The 13,857-nt window shown below is 31.8% G+C and overlaps 1 protein-coding gene across 2 annotated transcripts in view; it reads left to right on the forward strand.

Moving 5' to 3' along the window:
• The window catches only part of LOC145278075 (nicastrin-like), a 118,877-nt gene that overhangs the window by 42,163 nt on the left and 62,857 nt on the right, over window positions 1-13,857 (forward strand). For both annotated transcript variants that reach the window (XM_080130328.1, XM_080130327.1), the window contains exons 6-9: window positions 604-861; window positions 2,672-2,824; window positions 5,010-5,222; window positions 12,878-13,047. In XM_080130328.1, the coding sequence (XP_079986454.1) occupies window positions 604-861; window positions 2,672-2,824; window positions 5,010-5,222; window positions 12,878-13,047 (794 nt within the window). The remainder of the gene's footprint in view (window positions 1-603; window positions 862-2,671; window positions 2,825-5,009; window positions 5,223-12,877; window positions 13,048-13,857) is intronic.

Raw genomic sequence — 13,857 nt, forward strand, 5'->3', positions numbered from 1 at the left:
TTTGTTATGATACCGAGTAAAAGGTTTGATTTTTAGGAAGAAAAAGCTAGTTATTAAAGATGAAGTGTTGGCGCTTTAACTGGAGTTATCTCCCCGTGGTGTTTATAAACTCCAAACAAAAATTAAAAAAAAAAAAAAAAAAAAAAACAAGATGTCTGCCTTCAACGCGCTCTCATAAAAACGTGTTTTTCCGCTGTAAAAAAAAAAAAAAACTACTCGATCAAATTAAGTGAAATTTTTTTTCGGAGATCTTCGGTGCAAAACGGATACGTACAATATAACCTTTTTTCGATATTTTCATTTTTTAATGTCTTGATTAAACTGTACAAGTACCTAAAGGAGAGTTGTGTATGTCCAGCTAGAGAGGAATGGACTGGCTGGAGAAGAGAAAGGAAGTTGATGAAAGAAAGAGAGGTAGAGAGAAAGAAGTTTTAATAGAAATAGATTACATTTTTTTACCTCAAACAACGCAGAGTAGCCCTGTAATCTGACATAAACATCATAATTGTCTCCGCAATATGTACTAGTTAATATATCCACCAGCAAACGTACCCACCTTAATATTTAACAGTTCAACTTGAAACAAATATTTTTATTTTACAGTGTTACAAGAAATACAACAACCCTGATGATCACTTGGCCCATCAATATCCGCTGTGTGCTGCGGAGTTGAAGGATGCAATGAATGCAGCCAAAGATTCCATCACCTGCATCCGTCGTTCCAGCCATTTTACCAGCCTGTCAACAAGTATGAGTCAGTACTGTGATCCTCTGGGAGATAAAAATGTGCTTGGATTTGTCAACCCTAAAATGAAAAATGAAGTTCAACAAAAAAAATCCGTTATTATTGCTGCTTGCAGAGTAAGCAAGATTTTTGCTCTTTTTCTTTCTTTAAATAAATTTGTTTTCCTTTTTTACTCCTTCTTTTTAAACTCATTTCTTACTCTTAATTTTCTTTTTCTTTTTTACTCCTTATTTTACTCTTTTTACTCCAGGAGTAAAAAAGGATATAAAAAAAGTATTTTTTAACTCCTTTTTAATTTTTTTTTTAATTCTTTTTTACACTTTTTGCTCCTTTTCTAACTCCCTCTCATTGTTCCTTTTCTTTGTCCCAAACAGTAGTCTCTTACGTTCAAGTGACAATATGTCTTGTTTGGGGTAAAAAAAAGTTTATACCATTCATCACTAGCACATCATCCAAATTGTTTTTAATTTATGTGTTTTGTGTTTTCATGGTATAATCATGTTGACACTCCAGTTCTCATTAGATCACTGAAGCAATGTTAAGTCTGGCCAGTACCAGATGAGTGACCATTTGGGAATACCAGGTGCTGTATGCAGGAGGATGTAAACATCACTCTGCAAGAACTGCTAAAACCTAACCTCATCATCTCTCCTGATAAGGATATACATGCGACTGAGGACTGTTGTGGATTTGATATCTTCTTGACATTTCCTCCTTTGAAGGAAGATGGTTCAACCCATCTAAGATGAGTGCTGTTTAGTATGGTTTTGTGTTATCATTTCTCCACACACGGGGGTAGGGGTCATCTTGATTTGGGGTCCCCCCCCCCCGATTAGCTATTTGCATCATTGATTAGTACTTATTTATTTATTTATTTATTTTTTTTTAAATATTCTTATTTTGTTCTATCTGGGAATAGCTACCAGATGCCAAACATTCACCTATTATTTGTTACATTCCAACAGATATTTTTTAAGATTTTAATCATCCCTTTAAGTGCAGTTGTTTGTATTTCTCTTGCACTTGGTTCACTAGGTATATTTGCCGGATAGTTTTTGAAATTCTTTTTCATGAGTTTGATTGCTCCGATAATTACTGGAATGATAGAGATCTTCCTAGGATTCCAATTTCTTTTCATGTCGTACTTAAGACCTTGATATTTTGTTATCTTTTCCACCTCGGCTCTCTTTAATCAAACCTCGTTGGGGTCACTAACTTCTAAGTTTGTTTCTTTCCTTGTATTGAATATTACTATGTCAGACATAATAACTCCGTTTTCTAGGTATCTGGCTGTAGGAATCGCATAGTTATAGTGGGTGGTGTATGACTTATTTCCAACTGTTATATATATATATATATATATATATATATATATATATATATATATATACAAGCATATCTATTTTTTCTACAATTTATAATTGATTTCTGTATTGTATTTAATTTTATACTGTCCTATGTCAATTTAGGAGGTCTCTGTCACCTAACATAAATAGCACTTTTTTAGACGTCCTATTCTCCACTGTTTTTCTCTTTCTATAATTTTTACTTTATCTCAAAGTTTTTAGTTATAGTCAAGATTATCTGCTCTTTTTAAGTCCCAGTTTCTGCTCTGTAGACGAGATGACAGTGACAAGCAAGATATGGTCCCTTTTGATTAATTATTATATTTCTCTCAGATTATGTGAAAGTCTCTCCCTTTGCCATGTTAAGAAGTCTAATTATCCAACCAAATAAACATCAGAAACCAGAAGTAAAAAAAAAAATTTTTACTATAACTCATTTTTTTTTCTCCATATGTGATCAGTCATATCTGAATTTTCAATACCTATGTATTATGGTTTTCTGATGTTTTGTTTTTTTTTTAGCCTTCCTTTTAGTGACTGGCATGTCTCACTTTTTTTTTTTTCATTTTTTTTTTTTTAGATGGACTATATGACGTTGTTTGAAAATGTAAATCGAAGTGCAAATAACCCAGTGACAAGTATTGTTGTTCTCCTTGCTGCTGCCGAAGCCATTGGTAAAATCAAAAATGAAATCACTGATAATAAAACTATTCTCTTTACATTTTTCCAGGGAGTAAGTATTGATTTTGCATATATTGATTTGTTGCTTTTGATTTTGGGTCCTTATGCAGAGAACAACCTATTTTTCCGTGGATGTTGAGTTCAGCATATTCCAGCAGCTTATCTAAACTGAATATGCCGAATATTTATCAAACTTTAAAATGCTGAAAAGAAAAGAAAATCTCCAAGATAGAAAAACATTTATTAATTAAGAAAATAAAAATACAATAAATTTAAATATTGACCTACGATAAGTTTCATAAATTTTTTTTTTTTTTTCTAAAATAATGTATAACAACAAAAGAAATGTTACTATTTTTTTTTTATTTATTTTTTTGTTAAGAGATGGGTTACAAAAAAAAATTATAACTTTTTGAACCTTTGATATGACATTTATGTAATTATCTACTGAATGCGTAATTATATAAGATTTTTGATACAAGATTTGTATTTATCGTACAAAAATACATTAGAATAGCACTTTGTTTATGTTTTTTATTTTCGTGTAATAAAAATAAACTTTTTGCTTTGTATTGTACTTATTGCAGCCACTGTATATGTTTATTCAATTATATTTCACTTTTTATACATACCAATCCTTTTATTTATGAAGCTCAATGTAACTACAGAGCATATACAAATAAATGACAAAGTTCTATATTCCAAATTTCAAGATTTCGACCATCTTACCGCTATTTTCTTAAGTAGGTTGATATGCACAATTCTTGACAGCACCTGATTTGTAGCACAGAATCATTCATATAATTATGTCAATTTTTTTAAATATAACTATAGAGCATATACAAATAAATGACAGAAAGTCTATATTCTAAATTCTAAGATGTTGCTCATCTTACCGTTTAGTTTTGGAAGTTATTTTTTTAACTTTTAAAACTACAAGTTTAAACTAAAATTTAAGAAAAAAATGTCCTTCATTCAAAAATTAGTTAATCTCCTCCAATCGTTGAATCAATTTGCTTTTACAAATTCACAATAGTCCTAATATTATTTCAGGGATCATATATATATATATATATATATATATATATATATATATATATGTATATATATAGAGAGAGATAGATCGCCCTTATTTTTATGGGACATATTTTTTTTTTATTATTAAATATTTTTTTCCCGTGCATAAAAGTATATCTATGGACACACATGTTTCTGACTTTTTAGCCTTCGTCAGCACAGGTCAGGATCGAATCATGACGTCAGTATCCGTCAATTACCACTTTAAGCACAGTTTTTTATCTATATATATAAAAGGCAAAATGTGTGTGATCATTTCGTGTATGTCTTCAAAAGGCTTCTTTCGCACGTGCTCCCGGGGTTGTTACTATCGCTTAAAACTGTGTATCTGGGTCCTATATCGTAATATCTAGGATTTGAGAACGCGGGTCGTCTCTAGATTTATTTACGTCGACTTTTATGAGATTCACGCTATTTCGCTATGTCCATTGTTTGTCCTGCATTTAAGTATAAATACAGTAAAATTAAATCGTTGTGTTCTCGGCTTTCGTGCGCTGCTTTCCCACCTTCCCACCATCATCTGGGGGAAAGTGAAAGCTAAAAATAACGATCCTTTCATTTAGTGTCTTCCTGTCAATAAAACCTCTTTTACTAGCTTTATAAGGCTTAACTTAACAGCTAATAAATTACTCTCACTCGTAGTCAAGACGGTTAAGTAGTTGGCTTTGGTCTCCACCTCCGCGTCGTCAAGGCTTTCCAGGTTCAATCCCTCTTCTTTTTCTTTTACACCTTTAAACACCCGGGCAACGTTTTTTTTTTTTTTTTATTATTACTTCGCTTATTCTTTAGTTTACCCCTCCCCCATACACAGGTTTATTTATGCCATCTTTTTTTCCGTTTTGGTTTTGGGTTGTTTTTTTTTTTTACATCGTCTTTTTTATACTATTTAAGCAGGGTTATTAATTACCCCCCATACACACACCTACAAACACCCGGGCAACGCCGGGTACCCCCCTGCTAGTCACTTATAAAGTTAAGATTTTGTTATTGGTATTTTTCAGCGATAACAACTTCAAAACGCTGTTGTTTTTATTTATTTATTTATTTTTTTTTTTGCTATCTTAGCAGTTGTTAAAGAACTATATACACAGATACACAGAAGTGGAGTTAAAATTATGCAAATTATAATTTACAACATTTATTGTCCATTTTTGCTGCAGGAAGCATTTGATTATATTGGTTCCAGCCGCATGGTGTATGATATGGAAACTGGCGCCTTTCTGAATAACGAAGGAAAATATGGACTGCATGCCCTCAACCTTGACCATTTGTCTCATTTTATTGAAGTCAGCCAACTTGGGTACCAGAAGCCAAATGAGGCCAAAGTTTGGCTCCATTCAGACCCACTCAGCAAAATCAACATTTCCAAACAGGTAGGTTAGAAACAAAATTCTTACATTCAACCCCCACCCCAAATGATGTGGAGGAGGAGGCTATTAAGTGCATTTTAAAACAAAAAAGTTCAACTTTTGCCAATTGGGGAGAGGAAGAGGAAAGAGGGTTAGTTCTCTTAGGAGGCAGATAAAAAAAATTTTCTCAGGGTGTTCAATGTTGGAAATTAAAAGAACATCTACCCAGATTATTTTTGAACCATGATATAGGTTAGGGTGAACCTAAAAAATGCCACCCATAGAATCATTAATAAAATTCACAATCATCCAACAATATTTGGTACGAATAAACTTCAGTCTATGCTTGACTTGTCCACCAAGATTCAGTCATGAAAGTCCCACAGTCTTTCCTCCTCTCTTCTTCTCGGTTTGTAGACTGATATGAAACCTAATAGAGAACAAAACTCTCCAGTTACAAGTACTGTTGTTGTTGTTGTTTTTTTTTTTTAATTTTAAATTAACAGTTGTATTCCATTCAGCCAGAAAATCTTTCTTCAAATGATTTTGATATTTCAGCTTCTACAGCAGTTCAGCTTCACCATGTTTCCAGAATAACAAGTATCATTCAAATGAAGAACATGAAGATATAACGTCTTTGAATAGTGCTAAAAATACCCATTACACAGGGTACCCCCCCTCCCCCAAATGTCACCCATGGAATCGTTAATAAAATTTACAATTCTTTCTGCAATCCAACCGTGCTTGGGACAAATAAACTTCAGTCTATGCCTGACATTTTATCAAAATTATCGATGTTTTACTCAACATATTGGATGAGTTGGGTTGCATATATGTATTCTAATTAGTTGATTACAGCTTCTGACTTCCGCAGCACCTTTTCATAAATGTCTACAAGCCATATGCCACAAGTCCACCCAAACTTTGTGAGTGAAAGTGACACTTATTGTACAGAATTTCCCCTTGTATTAAACTAGCAAGGGTACCCAATGTTGTCCAGGCTATATAAGACAAAGAGAAGAAACATATTTGCATTTGAACACTTAACAAAAAAAAAAAAAAAAAAATATATATATGGGCATTTCTGCATTACACGGACAGAGCCATTGTTAGGGGGCGATAACTCCAATTTATTCTTGGTTAAATAACACAGCAAATAATAACAAGCAAGATTACTTTTTCTGAACACAAAAACATTTAAAAACCAAGACATTTATTGTATAAAAATGTTTCAATATATAATTGTAAAATCATTTATTAAAAAGTCTGCGTAAGAAAATATAATTTTAAGAAAACAATTTTTGAATTAATGTAAAATTGGATTTTTTTTTTCTGGACAATTTAATAATTTAAATGAAACATCTTTCAAGTAAAAGCAACATTGGATTTTTATTTTTTATTTATTTATTATTTTTTTTTCCAAAACATTTTTTTGAATTAAAATAAAATTGTCACTGTAAAAAAATATAGTTTTAATTTTTTGTGGCACCTGTTAAAGGGTCAACAAAGTTATATATATAAATATATAGATACTTTTAATTTTTAAATTAATAAACAATTTGAATGGATGAAATGAGTTATTGTCCCCTGTTCTTTGACCGAGAAGTGCCACCTGGCGACAGTATAGTGAAACACTGAAAAAAAAAAAAAGCGGCATCTATGTAATGCAAAAGTGCCAAAAATTGTGTAAATTTTCAGCGTCCTAATTAAATTTTCCACAAATATTTATAAAATCATTAAAAAGGTCTAATATCAATTATCAGGTTGACAGGAAAGTTCTTGCAGTTTATAACTTTGAAATTCATGTGAACATATTTCGGTTCAAACAAATTTATTGATCAAAATAAGTGATATCAGAATCCACACATTTTTGCCAACAAAAAACAAGTGTATTTATTGCATAAAAATCTTGCATTCTGGTGACGATGAAGGCGTTTTTGATATCGCTTTGGTTTTTGAAGCATTTCTTATGTAGAAAGTTGCCGAGATGCTTGAAAAAGTAGTAGTCATAAGTGAGAGGTCTCGAGTATGACGGATGAGGCAGTTTCATAGCCCAATTCGATCAACATCTGCAGGGTTGATTTAGCAACATCCTGTCGAGCATTGTCATGGAGGAGAAATGTGCCTTTTCTGTTGACTAATGCTACATGTTGTTTTCGAAATTTCTGATGCGTTTCATCCATTTGTTGACAGCACTTTTCCACCGTAATGTTTTCGTCTGCATTCAAAAAACTGTAATGGATGAGACCAGTCGCAGACCAACAAAAAGTCAGCGTTACCTTCTTTTGGTGCACCTCTGGCTTTGGGACATGTTGTGGGACTTCGTTGGCATCTGACCACTGGGTTGAGCATCGCTGGTTGTCATAAAGATTCCACTTTTCATCACAAGTCACAGCCTCATCGAGAAACGGGTCGTTCTTGTTACGTAAAAGAAGGAAAGATGACACTTTATAACAGTGTTTCTTTTGCTTGTCATTCAATTCATGAGTCACCCATTTATCAAGTTTTTTTGTCTTTCCAATCTCTTTCAAGTGGTTAGAAAGTGTTGTATATGTTACTCCTAATTCAGAAGCAAGTTCTCGAACAGTTGTGCATGGATTGGCTTCAACTAATACTTTTAATGGATCGTTGTCAATATCTGATAGCCAACCACTGCTAATCATCTTCAAGACTCTCATCACTGTCACAAAATTTCTTAAACAACCATTGTGCTGTGCGTTCAGTAATGGTTCCTGGGCCAAACGCTTCATTGATATCCACTCTGAAATCGACAAATCCCTCTCCTAACTGTGCTGATATCAACTGCATCGGCTTCGTAAATGTTCAACAAGTGCCAGTAAATGTTGATTGGTTTAATTTTTTTTGCATCGAGGAATTCAATGACGCATCTCTGTTCTGACGCAGGTCCATGACAGAGGTTGCATTCTTAGTCTCAGTGTCAATATCTGTAACAGAGGGATGAAACTTTCAGGTCATGAATTCATAATTTCAATCATTATAACAATGAAATTTGCAATCACCTCTGATCCATTCAGACGGAATAATAAAAAAAAAATAGGAGGCATAATTTTTGGAACGCTCTTCATACCAAAAATATCATATTCCAAAAGTCACATAATTTGATCAAGTAGTTTTCTTTATAAAAAGAAAATCAGTTTTAAGCAATTAATGAGAATTCCTAGGTATAACAACAGAAATCTAGTATGAATTGTTGGGTTATTTCCCTTTGTTTCTTGACATTTTTTTTCAATATGGCAGGCAAGACGGTCACTCCGTGGTACTCATAAAATTTGATTTATTTATTTAAAAATGAAGCTACTTGATCAATTTATGTGACTTTTGGAATATGATTTTTTAATTCCATCATGTGTACGTATATCATACAGATTTTTGATTTTTTAATATAGAAATTCTAGACAAGAACCAAAGTGATTATGGTAAAAAAATTTCAGAAACCATTGAATGGAATTCTCTGAAGAATGATAGACGATACCAAACTTTGCCAGATGCAAATACTCTGTATAATAAATATCAACCATCATTTCCGTGATGAAAGCATTATGCCATTGTCTATCATACTCCACTAATCTTATTCAAATATGTAAGAGTGGAGCTCTACAGTCAAGTCTACCTTTAATTACTTTTGACAACTAAATATTTTTATTTACTAGCCAAATTAAAAAGACGGTACTTAAACTGGACATATCTAAGTTTGCATGTAATCTGAGACGTCGATCAGTCAATCACAATGAGCAGATGACTTTTGGATAAATATTGGAAGAAAAATAAATAAATAAAATCAAACTAGATATTACATGAAAAACATGGAGACTAACAGCTCTAATGAATGTATTAATGTTAGACAAACAGATCCCCAAAGAAGTAATTTTTTTAGATAAAAGTAAGAAATTAATCGGACACCAAAAAAGAATTGTGTTACATGTGGCATTAGATGCATCATTGCAAAGGGAGGCTTCATAAGCGATGGATGTGGCTGGAGGTGCACAAACCTTTTCTTCAAATTTTCTTGATAATAAAAAGAAAAAAAAAATTGGAAATGAAAAATTTTTGTTTTTTTTTAACCTTTTAAAAAAAACTTTCAAAAACTTTTTTTTTTAAAAATGCATAATTTGTTTTGAAAAAAAAAACAAAAAAAAACTTTTGTTTGCTGAACATTATCAAAACTGAAAACAACAAAAATACAAAATAATGGTTAGAGTACCCTCCCATCACTGCATAAAAAAATGTTTACCGTGAAAAATTAAATGAATAATAAAACAAAATTATGGTAGGTCATTGTGCGCCTGTGTGTGTGTTTTTTGTTTTGTTTTTTTTTCCTACGATTTCCACTATTTCTGTTTAATACTGTTATTAAGATTTGATCATCGGCGACGCTCAGCATAATCTCGTGGGGACATGGTTCAGACAAAGCTGAGTGGATGCTTGGATACATTTTGTTCAAAATCTGTACAAGTATTAGGAAAGTTACTAGCAAAATCCATATGATTTTTGGAATATGACATTTTCGTTCCATAACAAATGCATACATCATAAGATTTTTCTGCTTTTTTTTTTTTTTTTAAACAAGTGTAATTCTAAATATGCACTGAATTTTATGTTGAGATTTGAACATATAAAAATTTGAATTTTTATGGATGTTTTTTACCCAGCCTTCATTAAAAAAAAAAATAGAGTATATTGTTCTATTAAACTTTTATTGTTTAAATAATTTGACTTTGTTGCATTTATTTAAAAAACAAATAAAGATTGAAAAGACATTTTTCAATCAGAAAGATTGTGACAAAAAACAATCACCAAAAGATGAGCATTTTGTTATTTTTAGTCGCCACATTGAAAAATCACTCGCAAATGCAACTGTTTTACTCGCAACATAAAACCCCGAAGAGGCATCAACACACTCAGATAATCAATGATATTGTCTATAAATATGAGGGGTGGTAACCAACCAGACTATCTGTAAAATTTCACCCCTTCACTGCAAATGTCCATAAATGCCAGAGAAGTTTTTGTTATTCTAATAGCTCCTTAACTCGAATCCCTCCCCACTGAGATTCTCTCTTTGTTTCTCCTGACTGTATCAACATACGGCATTTAAATGTAATGTGAACAAGCTACATAACTCCCAACTGAAGTTGTTAACCTCTTATGCTTCATAAGCAAATTAGGAACAAACATAAGTTGAAAAAAAAAAAAAAAAGAATGGTTCTTATCCAGAATTTTTCCTATATTAAAAACCAAAAACTAAATAATACAGGTGCATAGATCATAGATTTTTCTTTATTTTTGTTTATATATATATATATATATATATATATATATATATATATATATATATATATAGGCAATTTTCTTGATCACCTTCAACTGAGCAGTGAATGCATCTATTTAGTCATCCAGAACTTTATTCAACATGTCCATATCTTTGCAAGTCTGGACACTTTCAGCCTCAATAGCAAGGAGTAAGAACTAACTCTGTTGTCAAGACACACACCATAAATCTACAAAATCATAGTTTTGTCAGTTTTCTGCAGGGTGGGAGGTTTTTGAGGGGGGGTTTTTATACTGGAGAGTGAGGGGGGGGGGCTGATTATTTAAGAGAATGGCTTAACAGGAACTTTGTAAAGTGGATAATGATATAGTTTGGTGGGTTAGTTGTGTCAGGTTTGGATCCAGACTGTTCCATAGGTCCACTTTCACTTATAGATGTTGGCAACTTTCATGTGATCCCTTTTGTAAATACTTATGTAAAAACCTAGAGAAACCAATGCCAACAACAGCTGGTCAAAAAATATCATGCTCTATTGATTTGTACATTAAAAAATTTAATTCCTTTGCATTTTCAGACAGACCAACTTTATGGAATCTCTACATTTACTCATATTTTGGTTAGTTTTTAAAATTTAAGTTTTTTTTTTTGTTTGTTTTTTAAGCTCTTTACATCAAGTGGTTTTATACCTTTTCTGGCATGATTGCCATTTAAAAAGAAAAAATGTAATAATGCATTGTAGTCATTACCTATCAATACTGGGATTTCGTGCACTGATTATTGAATTTTGATAAACATGATTATCAAAGGAAAGTGGCAAGAATCTTTGAATAAATGCTAAAATGATAAATTACACAATATTCGTCCAACTATTAATGAGTGCCCCCCCCTAGACTTATAGAAATGCAAGAAGAGGTGGCAGTAGAACATACACATATTACCCACAAACGTTTATTGAAAAGTGAACACGCTTTAATGTGTTTATAATTTCAAGAATCTTATATAGTCAAACATATTAATAGAATGTCAACAAAGGAAATACAGGGTGTCCAAAAAGTCACTGAAGAGTTGAAAATCTTTGTCATTTTACCATTAACGATTATTTTTTTTCTCTAGATATTTTACAGATAATATTTTGGAAATTAATTATGGATAATTATAGCATTGAACAATGTATACAAGTTGTGAAATTGCTTTGGGGACAACATTATCTCTCGCTGTGGCAATGTCAAATGGCCACCATATTCCCCAAACTTGACTAGCCTCAACTTTTTCTTGTGGAGATATCTTAAAGAGAGAGTCAATGTTAACAAACCCCAAACTTTGCAAGAATTGAAGGAAAACATCAGGAACGAGAAATCGTAATCCAGAGATTCTGCAATTTGTCATAAATAATGTTTGGGAAAGAGCACAAATATGTGAAGCTGAAAATGGGCAACATTTAAAAGACATTTTTCATAAGGATTGCTTGAATTTTGCATTTTTTTTTTTTAAATTCTCAATATCTTAGTCAGATTGTGTTAAAATTACAGAAAGATATCAAAAATAATCTATTTAAGTTCAAAGCCCTTCAGTGACTTTTTGGACATGCTGTACAACCTTAAATTATAACAAAAAATGGTTGACAACACTAATATACACCCCGCTCTATAAAAGAAATGAAAATATCATATTTCAAAAATAAAGTAGTTTTATTTTTATATATAAAAACAATCATTTTTAAGTGATTAATGGGAATTCATAAGGCATTACAAGTATGATTAAGTTCTCTCCCTTTAGTTCATGACGTTTTTTTTTTTTTTAAATTGTGGGCAGGACTGATACTCATAAAATTTGATTTTCTTCTGTAAAAATAAACTTAATCAATTTACGTGATTTGATGCTTGTTTATGTCCGTAATCTTTTCAGCATTTCATGATCTATTAAAAATAGAATTTATTGAATTATCGCGTTTTATCACATGTTTTTATGTAGAATAGTTGAGCATCAAATTAACAAGGAGATAAAACAAACAAACAAGGAGATAAACCTTGATTTAAAGTAAGGGTCCGCCATCTTTAAACACATTATCTGGGAACAATTGTGACTGATTTTTTACTGGATCATGTTTCATAAGTTTTTGAATTCATGCTAATTTTGCCATGACACATAGGTATGTAATAATGTTTTCATCTGAAATGTGTTGGTTTAAAAGATCACTAATGTAAACAAGCACCTTTGAGTTTAGAAATATTTTCATTTCGCCACAGGTACATATCATCATACAGATTTTTATTTTATTTTTGTTTTTTAATATAGGGTGAATTCCGGACAACACTCATCTGTATATATGTATAGGTACATGTTTATTTTGTTAAAAAAGACAAATACTATTTTTCCTTTTTTTTTTCAGATTGAGGATTTAGTGGAGCAGATTCAAAGAATTGGTCAGCAGTTGAACGTTTCCATTGTTGAACCAAACAATTCTCAACCTCTGCCACCATCATCATCACAAAGATTCCTACGCAAGACCATCCTACCAACTGTGGTGTTTGCAAACCATGAGAAGGAATTTAGCAATATGTAAGTCTGCATTAGAATATGTTCAAATTGGCCAATTATGAGTTTATCAACTTTTCTTTGTTGGCATTCATTTAGTTTACGACCCAATTAATAAGCTTTGATAGTTAATTATGAATTGAATAAAAAAAATACACCTTGCTTGTTTCAAATAAAATTCATATTCAATATTCGTTGTATCAACGGTTAACAAAAAAGATAAACCAATTAACATATAACATGTCTTAGTTTTTTACACACGCAGACACGGAGAAATAAAGGGGAGTAACTCTAAAGTATTAACTTAAAAACACGTCAGCTGAATCCATACAAGGGGAGGCAATTCCTTACATGATCCAAGGGACAAAACTGTTGTAAAATTTTCATGCAAAGTTGCCGAAGTAATAAACTTAATGGGTACCTTCTTGTCAGTTATTCAGCAAATAATGACCAATTTCAGAAATAAACATTTAGCTTTTTCATCTTACCAATTTTTTTTTCTTTCCAATGTTCAGATATCATTGAAATATTGACATCAAGTGCTGTAGACATTTCTCTGACACTTTGTCGTAGGTTTTGTTCAACAATTGCTTTCAAGTGTTTATGACCTTTCATTAACCAAGTTAATTTCAATGTCACCTCTGACCTTCTTCAGGTGTCTTTTGTCAAATTCAAGAATTTGTATAGAATTTCAAACGCGACCCTTTTTTTTAATCCACATGAACACATGGCACAATGGATAAATGTGTTGAGTAAATAATCAGCTCTTGGGATTTGTACACAATTGGCCTACTAGTAAATGTCTGCAACAAAAAAATAAAACCGGTTTTCATC

This window comes from Euprymna scolopes, chromosome 6, assembly GCF_053919585.1.
Source record: "Euprymna scolopes isolate OS-2025 chromosome 6, ASM5391958v1, whole genome shotgun sequence".
Lineage (NCBI taxonomy): Eukaryota > Metazoa > Mollusca > Cephalopoda > Sepiida > Sepiolidae > Euprymna > Euprymna scolopes.